The 16,213-nt window shown below is 39.6% G+C and overlaps 1 protein-coding gene across 1 annotated transcript in view; it reads right to left on the reverse strand.

Moving 5' to 3' along the window:
* The window catches only part of FNDC3B (fibronectin type III domain containing 3B), a 210,452-nt gene that overhangs the window by 59,076 nt on the left and 135,163 nt on the right, over positions 1 to 16,213 (reverse strand). The window contains exons 8-11 of the mRNA XM_061452540.1: positions 10,676 to 10,833; positions 8,382 to 8,441; positions 5,493 to 5,631; positions 5,108 to 5,161 (exon numbers count right to left, since the gene is read on the reverse strand). Of these exons, the coding sequence (XP_061308524.1) occupies positions 5,108 to 5,161; positions 5,493 to 5,631; positions 8,382 to 8,441; positions 10,676 to 10,833 (411 nt within the window). The remainder of the gene's footprint in view (positions 1 to 5,107; positions 5,162 to 5,492; positions 5,632 to 8,381; positions 8,442 to 10,675; positions 10,834 to 16,213) is intronic.

Here is a 16,213-nt window from a genome sequence, read left to right on the forward strand (position 1 = left end):
GCACTAATGCTGGCATAATTATAGACAGGAGCAACTGGCAGGCTGGTACTGGCTGCCACCCAAGAGTCTTACAGCTTTCCCAGAAGCCTTCCCCTATTCTTTGTACACCCGGCATCCAAGTTTTAATCCCTCAAATAATGTTTTGTAAGTTGCTTAAAATACACTGTATCACTTCCGCAACTATTTCTAATCCACAAATTTCAGAGGAAGAGCACTGTCTGACTTCTTCACTAGCCCCTTCTGCAGCCTGCATTCCCTGTTCTTCGTGAGAGATTCACCCATGAATCACCCACAGTGTGATGATCAGAGCCTGTCCAAGGAAACAAGCACAATTCAGCTCCACAAATCCATTAGAATTTGCACAACAATTCAGTTTTCAAGATTTTGCTTGCTATTTCAGCTATACTTCAAGCTACACAGGGTGCTTACGTTTCTCCTGGAGAAGACAAGGGTTTGGGGATTTTAAATGGGCTTTGTTGATCACATTCCCTGTGGCAGACATAGTAAATAAACATGACGAGGAATGGGTCACTGCAGGTATAGTGGATACAGAAATGGAGCACGGTCCTTCACAGGATCACAGTGCAGAAATCTGAATAGAAGCTGTCAGCATCAGATCTACAACCAGGAGGTAAGATGGAATATGCTGCAGGCCACGCCAGCCTTAACTTCTGTGTTTGTCTCATATTGGCAATAAAAAGCAGCAGATTGATACTCAATCTGACACAAAGCTGCGGAGCAAACTGTCAACAATTACTATAACACAACCTAGTTTCTCTGCAAAGCATTTATTGTGCATGTTCTTACACACATAACTGAATTTTCTCGATATACAAACATTTAGTAGACATGACAGGACCTATGAAACATTCCTAATACATGCACAAAATCCAACTTCATCCAAGACTCTCTTCTTGTATGTCTCACAGGAGCAGCATAGCCACAGAACAGACCTAGAGGGCATGCAGGTGAGCAAACACAAACCAGGCACAAGCGTGGGGCTCCGTGTACTGAATTTTGGTGGACCATCACTGATATGCATGGCCCAATTATAGCTAGTATAACAAAGAACACCTCTGCTAGCCTCAAGCAGTTTAAAACTTGGTGGCATCTCCATTTATCTCTATATAAACTTAATTAACTACCTGTCACCAGATCACTAAATAGTGTGGTAGTCTATCAGTCTCTCTCGAGCAAATTAAAATGAGACGCTTAATGGATGAGAATTAAAGCTGCTTTTGAGTTATACACACTGCCTGAGAGGGATGTCCTCTCTGGTTCAGGAACAGTCCTACACTTTCCATAGAGAATGAACAGGATACTCTCACTATCCATAAACAGAAGAGAAACATGTATTTACTATCACTTAATCATGGAATCAGCATTTCACATCTGATTAGTAACAAAGGCCTGATTCTTAAAGCAGTGTTAGTGGCATTTTTCAATGCAGTTACAGTTTACTGATTTTGATGAATGCTGGCAACAGGAGAAAGCATCAACTCATTTACAGTGTTGCTTTCTGTTTGGCATATTTTTAACATTATTTTTTCTAATTAGCCTTTTGCTTACCCCGAATAATCAATCCTGGAACAAAGGCATCGAGTGACTAGTTCAGGTTTGTAAAGTTCATAGAAAAGGAGCCAGAAGGTGGAGTTTTCCTTAAATAATAATTCTAACTGATTTTATTGCCAGGCTAATATTGGTAACGTCAGCACCTGAGCTACAGGCATGTTCAAATCCAACTGAATTTCGAAATACCAGAGGAGAGGGGCTGATCCTACCTCCTTTGAAGTCGATGGAAACTTTCCCAGTGTGCATCCAATGTTATCAGGTGACAACTCACTGAACTGATCTTTTACGCTACTATTAAAGAATAAAGATCATCCTCCATAGTTCTTCAGGCATTTGAAACTAAACCAGTTTATTATCAAGGTATTACAACTGTAAGTCAAAGACTTATGTCAGTACTGAGGAAGAAAGTATTTGTGTTTTCTAACAAACACGTAACACCAGTCATGTTACAAACCATTTAATCTAAATTGGGAGGGGGAAAAAAGGTAGAATAGCAGGAATAGCTTTGACTATCTTCCAGAGCCTGCAGGTCAGGGAAATCCCCAAAACTCAGAACTAAATTGAAGAAGCAGCAGCTGGGTAGGACTGGCACAGTGACATGTTAAGCAAGTATAACCTTCTTTTCATCAAAACAGGTCAGAAGACACCTACTTCCAATGAAGAAACGAAAGCAACTCATTTGTGTTTCATCTAAAGCTAATCTAATGAGGTGAGAGAAGGCATTTAAAGTACATCTAAGAAAAGACAGCTAAACCACAGAATGGGGATAGTACTGCATCTATTGTCAACAAGATAAAATAATAATTAAAAACCCCCAACAAAACAAAAAAAACCACACTAAAGGAAATATAATAATAACAACAGCAACAACAATAATAATAAAACCAATGAAACAAAATCCACCTTTCTCCAGTCTCTAGAGAGACCCTCCAGAGCAGTGGGGAACCCTGCAGTAGATACGTGTGGTAGCACAGGGCTTGCTGAGGAGCTCTGAACCCAGGATCCCAGGCAGACCCCCCTGCACCCAGCTGGCACTGCAGCACCTCAGCCCTCTGGGACTCCCCAGCTGCAGCCACAAAGAGATGAGATGCTGTCCTCTTGTTACAATTTAGAACCTCACCTAATCCCAGGGCTGTAAAACATGCTGCTTCTGCTGCTGTTTTACAGCAAATTTATTTCTTGCATATATGAGCGATGCCACCTACACTTCTGGCTGCATTTTAGATGCTATGAACTATGCCTTTCCACTGTAAAAACAGGAGGAATGAGTTGAGATACTGTTGAGCATCATGCTCCAAGATCTCGGAGAGAGACAATCTGTTACACACTGTGCAGGAGCACGAATGGGCTGCTGAAGCCCCTTCCTTGGTGGGAGTGAGTAGCACAGCTTGGGTTCCACGGCTCACTCACACACCATCCTCCCTTAGGAAGGGACTCAACACCTCAAGGCAGACTGCCGTTTTAGGGTGTTTGTCTAACTCCATCATCAGATAGATTTCTTGTTCTCCATTCATGCAAAGTCCTCTCTGATTTTTAGCCACAACTTAATTTCATTTTGATTGCTGATTTCCCCATGTTTATATCTTACTTTGTGCCCTGTAGCTGATGAATGTTGCTCTAGCTGAGACCTGGCAGAGCATTTGCTGTTGCCTGGCAATTGTTCTCCTCCTCCCTATTTACTTCTTGATTTCACCAGGACACAGTGTGGCATTGTAAAACAGTGGTTTTGCTTACGTGGAGTTCACACAACCAAGTGCAAAGGTACGGGGCATTACAAGCGAATTCTCTTTTGTTCTTGGGTGCTCTAACTCTGGGATCTAACCGCACCCTAAGTCAGAGGCACAACTTGTAAGGGCACATGGAAAAGTGGGTAGAACAGCTTGCTGAGCTTGCTGTTGCCGGTAGATGAGGCTCCCACAGATGTAGGCACAGCCAGCCTACATCTTCAGACTTTTTCTTTAGTAGGCCTTAATAGCAAGTTTTAATTCAGCAACTCAAAATTGCATTTCTGTCTCATAGCAGAGGAAACAACCTGACAATTACTTTTCGGTCAGGAGTTCTGTCAAATCATTGGAGACATACCAAATTAATTTGTGCAGGGCCATTATTCTTTCATCTTTGCTGGCTAGCTACCCACTGGGATCTCAGATTTCAGGACTGCTACTGATAAAACAAGGTAATTAAACCATACAGACCAAAGGAATCAGGATGCCTTCATTTTTACCACTCGTACATGAGCTAGCCTACTAGCTACTTTTGCCATGTGAAAAACGGTCGTAACAATTATTTCTGAAGATGAAAGTCTACATATATACTCAGTATTAAATGGTTTAAAGGACAAAAGCATTTCAGAGTTGCCTAACGTATATCCGAAATTATGACTAGGGTCCACGTGGACAAAATTAACATCAGAAGTATTAGCACTGCATTAATGGTCTGTTGTGTTGGTGTTTCTTCTGACAAGACCTTCTATTGCTTCCTTTCCCTTTGTAGGCTGGAATCATTTGTTTTTCCACCGCTTCACTGCTTGGTGCTGTTACATTCCCATGGCTCCAAGTTACTGAAAGCCTTGCAAGAGATCACAACAGCACAGTCAAGGTGTCACAGGAGGTGAAATGGGATCACCCTAGCCCCTACTTTTGGAGAAATGTCTTTTTAATCTCCATTCCCTGACCTCACACTCCATTTTTTTTTCTTCTTCACTGACCTTTCCTCCTTCATTATGCAGAGAGGGACAGCAAGTCACTCTAAAATTACGATTTATTTTAGTTCAGTTCAATAGGTTTCTCATCACGTAGACCTCACTTGCTGCAATACTGAAATATTTGCAGGGTGAGTGGTTCCAAACATCACGTATTTTTTTTCCTTCAAAGATGATACTCCTTGACTCATGCTTTCTGCAGAAATAAGGCTTACACAATGGAAAGGAATTAGGGGATGAAGGGAGGACTTACAACCTGAGCCCACCTCCAGCAAATAGTCCACATCTCTTGTTTATGGCACTCTCCCCAAAAGCAAGCTGCTCACTATGTAAATATTTGGGACAGAGAACTTACTTCCTTTCGTGTCTAGAAGGGGACTAATTGCCACTGTGTAAAGGGCATCATTATTTTGACCCTGAATACATTCCCTGATGAAAGGGCTGCAAGATCACTGCTCTTCTTTGAGGCAAGAACAACAATTTATTCTGATTCAGATATCAGCCAGAAAAAGAAATCATGGATAGAACTCTAAGATACATCAAGTCATTAAATGACAAGTAATGCTAATTAACAAATAAAGCGCACTGCATGCGCAATAAAATTTAGATTTCAAGAGTACAGAAGCAGAACATCGTCTCTGCATAAAATACAGTGAATTAAAATTCCCCCCCCCCATCCCTTTAACCTTTCCAGCTCTTTACTTAATGCCATCAGGATTTCATTTTCCTACTTCTACTTTCTCCTGTATTTAATTATTTTTCTTTGCTCAGCAAATCCTTGTAAAGTCTGAGTGCCATTTATTTATGTATTTATTTCAACCAGTTACTCCTTACCTCATCCCACTCCAGAAGGTAGCTGGTGATTTTTGAACCATTATCAATGGGCGCCTATGAAGAAAAATAAACAATGGTGATTTTGGGAATAAGAGAAAACAACTCCCTCCCCCCCAGCAAATGACTAAAGTTTAAAGTGAAGCCAAAGCTTGGGGGCTGTGCACAGCTTGGCAACCTCTTAACAAATACTGTGAGGAAGCTGGATGTAATGAAACACATACATTTTAAAAGTCAAGTCAGTGCACGGGGAGGGATTTGTAGATTACAAGAAGTTCAAGTTCCTTACTGAAAACTGTCTCAGCTTTCAATTATTTTCAACAGTTATGCTCACTGTCAGTAAACTGTATTTTTCTTTGCTTTCTTGCCTGATCCAAGCATTACCTACCTTCCATTGTAAGGTTAAGGAGCTTTTGGTCCTGTGCGAGGGTTTGGGTGGGAAGGGACACTCTGGTGCTGAGCTGTGAGTGGTGAAGCTTACTGGCTCTGAGCAGGAACCCTTTACTGAGTTGTACATTGCATATACCCTGGAAAGAACATTCAAATGGGTTATAAATTAGCTGACAAATACAAGATGAGACAGCACTGCCTCAGCCACAATATTTGACTACCAAAGCATCCACAATACCATCCACTAATGACAGATTTCTCACAGACCAGTGGCTATCATTATTCTACTTCACTTGATATGCAACAGAATTCACAGCAGAAGAGAAATATTACAGCGGTTTGTTCAAATACTCCCAGAGACCACTTAGTTATCATCATCACTTTTTCTTTCCACCATTACTTTCTTGCCTGTTGCCAGACTTTCACACACAGTGTGCTAAAATCCTCTTTGCAATACAAAATTTTAATGCCTGCGTACATGTAAAGCAAGTGAGCGGCGCTAACTGCTGGTTTCCTTCCATGGCTACAAGCTTCTACATAGCCTAGGTGTCAACACTTAGAACTTACACAGCTCTGGTTAAAATAAAAATCTTCAAAGCAAATATGATTTCAGGCAGTTTCTCTACATATCAGTACAGAAGGGGATATATAATATTTCACATATTGGAAAGTGAACACAATGTAGTTGAGCACTTCCTCACAAGGTGCTTTGCTCTGAAAAAATTAATGATATTTTTTCTCCTGCACATTTTCTATGCAGCAAAATAAAAGTGCAAATTGGAAGTCTTCTACTCAAAAAAAGTTCAAACCATGACCAGACGATGACCTCTGAGCTCCCTGTAGCTATTGTGCGCTTGAATGCAGAGTTTAAGAAAGGGCAATTTCTAAATTTGTTTTCGGTAGATAAGAGTAATTTATGTACAATGGCCACCTACATAGAATCAAACCTTTTGGGAAGTTCACAAGAACTGCTATAGTGCTGCTTTACCCACCACCTGTTAGTCAGGAGTGAAAACAAATGCAGTTAATTGAGTCTGAAGCTGGTGAGTGGTATGCACCCGTGCCGGAAATCAGTGTAGCCAAGCAGCAAACACATACCATCAGGGAACACAACCATGTGAAAATGAGCTTAACAAGCATCTTCTGCAAGTCACTGAAACACTGAGCACAGTCGTCTCTGCAAGCACCAAAGTCACACTACTGGAAGAAACGCAGGCAAGAGATTCAGAGCAAACCAGGGTGTCCTGGGTGTCAGGGCTCAGCAGGGCGGGACCAAGAACAAGCAGCTTGTCTGTGTGGAGATGAAGCCCTGAGAGATGCTGCCAAGGTTAAGGAGACCTGAGGCAATCTGCCGAGTAATGGTTGCCCAATAGATTTCTTTACTTAACAGATTTATTTCTTCACAGTTGTTAATACATAATGCAGTTTCAGTGAAGGAAAAAATTGTCACGGAAAGCAAACAGCACGTCTTTTCAGGGTTGTTTCCCTCCACTCCAAACACATGCTGCTGCTTTTTAAGTCTGACTTTTATATTTAGCAGTTGCTTCTCCTTTTTAAATGAAGTTAACTGCTAACTGTTCACAAACAATTTTTAATTTGACACGCATCTGGGAAGGTGGAGCGAGCTGTAGGTAGGGAGGAAGAAGTCAGCCAGGACACAGGGCAAATACTCACAATGTCCTCAAAAATCGCACCAGACCTCAATGCCACGCTGTGCATAGAGACCACTTTCTTGTTGGAAGCTGGCTTTTAACATCATGTTCAATCGCTTACAGCAGGATGCTCAGCAGTGTTATAGAATTTTCTCCTCCTTGCTACCATCCATTTGCTGCTAGGGCTGGGACTACTGGCTGACCTGGGAGTCTGAGTCTTGTACTTATGCACAAGAAGTTACTTCTGATCTTGTGCTTATTCTTGAAACGCTCATTTTAAAGCTTCACTAGAAAGTATTCTTAGAAAAACATAAGCTGTAGCACCAGAGCAAGACAGATAAATTCTGGTGTTGGGTTGGTGTTTTTTTTTTTAATAGCTGAGAAGCACAACGCTCTTTAAAATTTTACAAACAGGAGCAGCCTTGATGTGAAAAAGCACAGCAATCCAGCCCTTGTCTGGAAAAACAGAGGGAAACAATAGAAAGGAGTGAAAGGATTTTTTTTTAAAGGATATTGAGTATAAGTGAGCAGGATGTGACTCTGAAACCTTGCTTCATAAGGAAAGTCTTTAAAAAAAAAGGCAACATAAGCAGATAACACCACAGACGGTGTTAAAAACATCAGGGAGCAACACAGAATGTGTTAACAGTTACTAAACGAGTAAACCACATTTTTCAAATCAAAGAGAAACACACCCTGAAAATACCAAGAAAGGCCAGTGCAAATCCTTCTTTTTTTTTTTTTTTAATAAATTCTGAAATTAGGGTCAGACGCATTTCTAAGCAGCAGATTTACTTCATGAAGCAAGGAGTATTTATGAGGAAACTGTGCTGGAGTACTTTCGGTGCTAGCACATCTCTAGTACAGTAACTACAGAAATGCCAGTTGCTTGAGTCACATTTTTAAGAAGCTTGAGGAATCCCACTTTCATACACAAGCGCTTCTAGGCCTGTTAAACACACAGGCAGAAATATAGCTATGCAGATGTCTTTTTTCCTCTTTACCATAGTAATGATAGCAATATGACAGCAAATGTATTGTTCAAAAAATACTCTTGTAACTTTAAAGTTCAGGATAAAAACTGTGAGAAAGTATCTAGAAGCCACTGAAAACACACAGAGATGACCGTGAAATTCTTGAGCTACACTGTAGAGTTAGATAGAAGACTTTCACATTTATCCTCATATAACTGAAGAGTTTATATTTAAGTGACCTTCATAGTCAGACTAACTCACCTGACGTGATAATCTGTTGCTGGCCTAAGGTCTTTCAGGTTATATTCTAATTCTTCTCCACTGCAGGAAAAAGAAACCAAACCCAACAAATAATGAAAAACAGTATCACACTTAGCACAGCCAGTGATTTTTTCAGTGAGTAGCAACTCCCTCATACTATGATTTGAAGGAAAATGGGTGTTTTCCAGAAAAACAGTCGTAAACAATATACCAATAATTTGTCGATGCAATTCTTGTTCCCTGAAAACTTTACAAAGCTCTGTATACGCAGGAGAAAAGTAATAACCATCCCAATTTATACAATAAACCAGTTATGTTGATTTATTTCAATGCTATCCTTACATTTTGTTGATAAGCAAATAGGATTTTCAACCCTCCCAGAGCTGAAAAGAGCCAAATTGATACATTACTTTCGTACCTTCTGCACATTCATTATTGCAAAATACTTTATAAAAAGTGAGTCACTGAACTTCAGAGGATAAAGTATAGCTTCTTGCACAATCCTCTCACTTGTTTGCTCTCTCTTTCAGAAGAACAGTCTCTGTGAGGGTCATGACAAGGAGAGGTTTAATTAATGCTGTAACAGCTGGACCCAGATCTCTTTCAATACCAAGAAAAGTAAAAACACAGAGTTACAGACATTTTAGGAAAAATCCAGCATATAATCTATTAATTTCAAATGTAGCCAACACAGTTAGGGCTATTCTTTTTCCTTTTGGTTTGTTTGCTGGTAAATGAAGACTAGGCTCAATCATGTGTTGACAATTCTGTGAAAATGAAGGTACAGGTCAGTAATTAGTAAGTAATAGCCATCTCATTGTTTGGCTTTTTCATGATTTTATTAAAATACGGGAAACAAGAAAATTCTCAATTAGGCATAAAGAATTATTTCACAGGAGGTTGGGCAAATATGGGTAGATCTCTCAAAAATCAAGAGAACAAAACCAACCAGAAAGCACACGCCTCCTGGGTTGCCAGAAATCCACCAAAACCCCCTTCTTTATTTCGTATAATCCAATGCTCTGTAAATTCAGTTTTTCCCCCCTGAATGAGTGCACCTCCTTGCAAAGACAATGTATTCAACACATTGCAGACTTTTGTTTGCCTATAGTAATAATGATTACTGCTGCTTGTGACGGAGCGTACCGTATCAAGCTAACGGCTACACTGTGGCCAGCAGCAGGAGACAGATTACTAATAGCAGCTTTAAAACAGATGCACAAAATTTCATAACCATGAGAAAACGTGCAGCCATCACACCAGCAAGCACAAGCAGTACCAGAAAGTGCCGTTCCCATTTTAAGAGCTCAGCAGCCCATTTTAACCTTTAGAGATGCTCACACTGGCTCACTAATGTGAAATACCAGTTAGTTTAGCTAGTGTAAATACCAGAAGAAAAAAAAAATAAAAATCAGGCACCATTTTCTTGGTTAATAACCTCTTTCTATAGTACCAAACAATTCAATCTGCTCAGTTCCCTGCCTCTGGCATACCAAGAGGAATACACTAATTCACAGGACATCTTAAGAGGAGATGGTTTGGTCTCAAGAGGTAAGTCCATAAATGCTGCATCACCTGGAGTTTATTTACTGAGATTTGGGAAGGATTAGCTATTTCACAATAGCCACAGTCACATCTCTAAATTTTCTTTCCTAGACTAGCGGGAGGAAAAAGAAAGGCATAACACCATATGTACTTGATCAGAGAATGAGCTCAGAGGATCACTGGAAGGAGAGAGAGAGCAATCCCTTAATTTTTAATGAAGACTTCTGAGAGCCAAATATTTGGGTTTTTCTGGGTAGCCTATACAGTCTACTGATGGTGTACTCTGTCCTCTGCTCATTTAAGACACTATGGAGCAGTAAAGCCCTCAAACTTCTGCTCACTAGCTCAAAAAGCAAGCTTTACTGTTCTTAATTCTGCAAGTCCATACAAATTTAGCCCATTAGGAAGGCAGCTATCCTGCCTGCATGGTGTACACGAAAGGTTTTGACATTTAGCGTAAGAGAAAAAAATAACCTTCTCATCAGCACAGGAGACACAGCATCCCATGCAAGATCTGCCAGATGTTGGTGACGTGGGAAGGGAAAGCAATTACAGACCTTGCAACATGCACTCAAACAGCTCGATGTAAGTTATTCCATCAAAGGGGGCTGATGGGACAGCAAGGGAGCAATTACAGGGTGTTCAAATGTGTCTCTTCTCTGTGACTGATGTGCATGTCAAAATACACACTGAGAAGCACAGGGAGCTTATTCCTAATAAAAACACAAGTGTAAAAATGATGCCGTTACCTGTAAATTATCTTGTATTTTCCATCCTTCCCTTTATCCGATAAGGCAACCTCGTAGGTACAGGTGTAAGGCAAACCATTGTTGTGTCTATCTGTATTTAGAAGGCCAGTGGGAGGTGACCAGGAAAGTAAAACCGTTCTTGCTTGAATATTTGTAACCTATAAAAGAAACATCGGTTACTCGGAATTCCTAGAAAAACACTATCCTGTGAGTACTTGCTTTCTGCTTGCATCTTTACAACCAATTTCTCATGAAAAGGGAATTCCAGAGCTACAGGTAAAAAGTACAGGGTCAGAAACAGTCATCAACAACACAAAAAATTACATATTCATGGCATAAACTAATCTTTAACAGATGAGGAATACAGAGAGATGCCCCCTTGCCGTGAAATGGCTTGCCATTGAGCATCTGGTCAAGGATGCCTTGCACCATCCTGGAGGTACCTGTTGCGTGGCCATTCCCTGAAAGGAAGTGGAACTAAGTGAAACAGAGACTTTACCCTGTGGATTGTTGCAATTATTTTTCTAAAACTTTTGTTAAGGAGCTTATCTAATAATCTCTGATAGCTTTTTTTAGTCACCCTGCTCCTTCTTGCGCAGTAACTGAACTGCAAATAACTCCCTACCCCTTCCCCCCCCAAAAAATACCCAACAATTCAATTTGCAAAGTTACACTGACTCAAAAGCACAAAGGAAAATCATAATAGAATTGTCAACTTGTCAACTAAAAATCACATTGCAAATCAATCAGTTTGTGCCCTGAAAGACAGCATGTATGATCTGTGGTCTCTCCTGGGCTCAACAACTCAATGTCAGAGGGGGGGGACTCTCTTCTACTAAAACACAGAAAAAGTACCCCAAAGCTCTGCACCAAAACAACTTTATCACCCCACCAGTGCAGTTGTATTCTTTTGGAAAAACAGTCACATAACTGTAGACTGACCAAGCTTACAGAACTAGCATCGCCTTTGTCACCAGGACAGCCTGCTGACACAGTGGCAGAGGCATTGCAGACAACATAACTTTTTATGTATACCTTCAGAGAAAAGCCCAGGGAAGCATCAAGTCCTCCATAGCTTCTGGCTCTCTACCACAAACTCTCCACTTTTAGTAATGAAAACAACTACATTTTTCTTTCTTAATTGTAGTGAAAATGTAAAGAAAATGGTTTTAGCTAGCCTCCATGAGGAGGAATCAATGCACAAGGTTTTATATTCTTTATCCATTTTTCCTACAGGTCAAATTTCAGTAGTTCTATCATTTTAACAGATTTCTCTAACACAGAGAGCAAAATGTTATTTCAGAAGGTGTAAGATAAATGATGCAGGTGCTTAGTTACATATTTCCTACACTTTTCTTGAAACAATTGAAACACCTTACCCATAAATGATTTGGTAATAAAATATAAGCCATCAGCTTTCAGGGAATGCTTGTTTACAAATCCAGTTTCTGAATCACAGAATCACAGAACAGCTTCTCACATGAAAACACACTGCTTCCAGCTAAAGAGCACAGCAACTGTTGTGTGCGATACCCATATATCACACAAATTCCTTCTGAGCAAGTAATATATCTGTTTTTAACAGACAGAGAAGTAGGTGACGCCACAAAATCTCTCATCTTAACTCAAACACCATGCTCTTGAAGATTTTAATTTATAGCAGCACAATTAAGTCTTGCTGAAAAGAAAACCTGTTCAACCTAATGTGAAAAACAAGTTGTAAGGCAAGAAGTTTTAAGTGGTATCAAGCATTTTTTTAAAATATGCAAATTCTTGTATGAATTTTCATGTGATTTCTTCCTCTAGCCACATTTTTCTGATGCTACAAAACTAATGTTTGCTTCATAAACTTGGACCAGTGAACACCAATACTGGATTAGATACTTCATAAGAACCCAGAATGATCCAAATAAGACAGATAAGTTACATTTTTGAGATACGTATTTGCATATGTATGCGAATGAAATTGTGACAAAGATACTTAGAGCTAAAAATCTATATTGTAAACAATATTTTGATCAGAAAACTGGATAGTAAGATCCAAAGAGACCTTTTCTTTAAAACATACATTATTACTACACCAGCTCAGCCCGTCAACACACAGTTTCTTTTATTATGGAAATATGCTTGCATAATTGTTTTTCATAAATTCAGACAGACTTGGAGCTGGAAGCATGATATCCTGCCAATGTTCTATTGAAATGTTTTTCTCTATGACTACTCACAAAGACACACGTATATATTCTGCGTATGGCAAAAGCTATGGCCTTTCATGAACTTTAGAAATCTGTAAAAAGTTAGGTCTTCTACACTGTCTTAAATCAAGAGAAAGCACATTACAGACTAACTGCTAGAAACTGTTAGACTATTATTCTGAAGTCAGTGTGCAGACATTTCCATGCAGATTATAGAAGTCCAAACCCAGCTGATATAAGCCTTCCCAGCTATACCATTAATTTCTTACTGATACAGAGTGGCTTCTGGCCTGCCTTCGTGGTGGTATGAACACAGTAACAGCTGGGGCAGGTTTAAAAATAAACACCAGAAATCATTAAATACAATTCTTAGCTGCACTGAGTACATACAGAAAGTGTAGCAAAGCAAGTGAGGGGTCACTATCTGCATGATAGAGTCGGAAAACGCAAATCTATATACTTCTATAGGAAGCAGAATAATACTGTGCACATCAGCACAAGTACTGGGTATAGATTTGTTCTCAGCTGTAATGACAGGACAAGGGGTAATGTAACAACAGGACAAGGGGCAATAGGTTTAAACTTAAACAAGGGAAATTCAGGTTAGATATAAGGAAGAAGTTATTTACTGTGAGGGTCATGAGACACTGGAACAGGATGCTCAAAGAACTGGTAAATGCTCCATCCTTGGCAGTGTTCAAGGCCACGTTGGACACAGCCTTGGTCAATATGGTCTAGTGTAAGGCATACCTGCTCATGGCACAGGGGCTGAAACAAGATGATCTTAAGGTCCTTTCCAACCCAAACCATTCTATGATTCTATGATTACGTGTATGCGTGCTTCTCACCAACTAACAGGCTTGATACTGTAGCATGTTTATCAGCCAAAGACATATCTTTCCAGTATCTGATTTAATTGCCAAAGATATCACTTAACTTTACAAAGGAACTCCTAACTGGAGCTGGAAGCACTAGTTTTGCTGTAAAAATTTAATTTAAATAAAATAGGGTTATGATAGTCTGAGAATAACAAGCCAACACTGGAAAACCAGCTCAGTACCTTTAACTCTAACTTTTCTTGCTTACACATGGCAAAACAAACATTTACCAAAAAACACTGAACAGATCTGGACCAGCCCTATCCATGCTGTAAGGAATAGCACAGCTAACATCATGATAGTGAGCTCAATGGCACTACTGAACATGCAAACATAAGCATTCATTAATGGTGCCCTAATTCCATCCAACCAAAATACGAGCGGCCAGAGCACCTCTTCACAGGTTAGGCAGATAAACCTTTGCGCTACTTTCTTGTTATTCCAGCCTGCCTCATCTGTCCCCAGAATTGCTGTGCTCGCTTTGAACAGGACTGGCTTGGCCTTTTAGCTGAGACCTAACAAAAGATTCTCCCACAAGGAGTTTTGTATATCTGGTGAAAAGTGCAGTTAATTAGTTTCTGAAAACTTCTCAGTTTACACAGAAAATGCTTACTTTCTACGCTATCAAAACTCGGTGATGTAAATAATTATAAAAGCCCCTGGGAAAGAATCCAGCTCCTGCACTACTCTAATAAGGTTACAAGACTGATGAATATTGGCCCTTCCTGTCTTTCAGGTAATGAACAATGTTTCTGCATAACTTTCATTATCTTTCAAATTCTGGGTTAACATTCACAGGCATCGTGTGGTTTGGGGCTTTATTGTATGTGTGAGAACTACACTGCAAGCAACATTCATTTACTCCCTGGAGGGCAACGTTTGAAAGACTTATGGGTCAAATGAATTCACTGTTATTACCAGGTCTAGATTTTGCTTTTAAACTGTGGCTCTAATCCTGCAATTTTAGGCAAAAATCCTAATGATTAAATATGACTTTCACTGCAGAGCAAGTCAGTGGGAGCAAACTGCCTTTTGGAGAGTCAAACTAATGCCCGAGCTCCAACTCTGTGCATCATGTTTCCCCATGGGAGGTGATGCCCCCTGAGCCACTTGGCAGCCACGCTATTGCATACAGCGATGCTGCCCCCAGCCACTTCAGAAACCCATTATAAAGTTTCCTTTTCCTCACTGATGTATTTGTTTTAGGGACTGCTTACTTTGCAATAAAACAAATTAAAAATGTTTTATTTTAAATAAAAACATAGGGGGAAAATGCAAAAGGCTTCTTTAAAAAATTCTGCTGTCAAAGGGATAAAAATACAATTAAATTTACAGTTTGGTTGCATGTCTCTCAAGCAGGTAACAACATCTATCATAAAAAACAGACTTTCTATAAATTAGTAATTAAAAAAATGTGTCTAGTTTGTACTTTGAAAGGTGAGAGAGACTTTGTCACATAGAAGTACATGGACAAGCTAGATTAAAGACACCTCCAAGTGATACTGCGGCTGCAGATTCTCTCGCAGGAGTTGCTCAGGGGGATAATCCCTTCAGATGGTTTCCAAACCGCTGGCATCAAAGCCATGTGCTGCAGGCACAACATCACTTCACCTGCCACGAACTTACTGCTCTGTGTCCTCCCATTTCAGCTGCCTCATTTCTTTCCACGCGATTGTTTTTCTATAAATTGTTGAAATTTTTATTTTTTGTTCATATATGCACAAGGCTCATCAAGAAACACAGCCCAGCAGACAATTTACGAATAATATATTTCTATCAGATGTAATATTGGCTACACACATACATAATCATTCCTAGCAATTAATGGTTTGCGAGACTCCTATGAGTTCAATTACTCACAAATGTCAAAGAGAGATAACCCTCAGCATCTTCTCATTAAATGTTTTTAATATGGAACTAGAATTTAGATTTAAAAAAACACAAAACACTAAAAAACTAAAAAATAAAAAATATCCTATTTTTAAAATTATTCAAATCTACAAAATTTACAAAAATACTTTTGTTTATTTTTCATTTTGCTCCCCTCTGCTTTAAACACTTTGGTTACCATAATTCTAATTGCGCAGAGCTCAGAATTCTGCAAACTACTCAAATAGCTTCTCTCCCTACCTCTATAGATATAAGTATGAAATAACTAATTTTTCTTGTCAGCTCTCTAGATCTTTGTCAAAGACATCTAGCTGTGGCATTTTACCAGCTGAGAAACATTTAGGTAGCTCTCAGTACAAAAATATTAACTGACTCTGTAAAATAAACTAGCCTAATTCTGTCAAAGTGCACTTTCTTCCCTTCTGATCTACCAGAAACTCTTCTCTCAAGTCTTCAGATTAGTATTATCACTTTTTCTGCAATAAGTAAAGCAACTTTCCTTCTTGCAAACAGAAACTCCAGCTGTAGCCTTCTGGTATTTATCACCTCTGCAGGCCTGGTTTATATTCTGGTTG

Source organism: Pezoporus flaviventris, unplaced genomic scaffold (assembly GCF_033815535.1).
Source record: "Pezoporus flaviventris isolate CSIRO_AGI_PZ_B2104156 unplaced genomic scaffold, CSIRO_AGI_Pfla_v1 ptg000013l, whole genome shotgun sequence".
Lineage (NCBI taxonomy): Eukaryota > Metazoa > Chordata > Aves > Psittaciformes > Psittacidae > Pezoporus > Pezoporus flaviventris.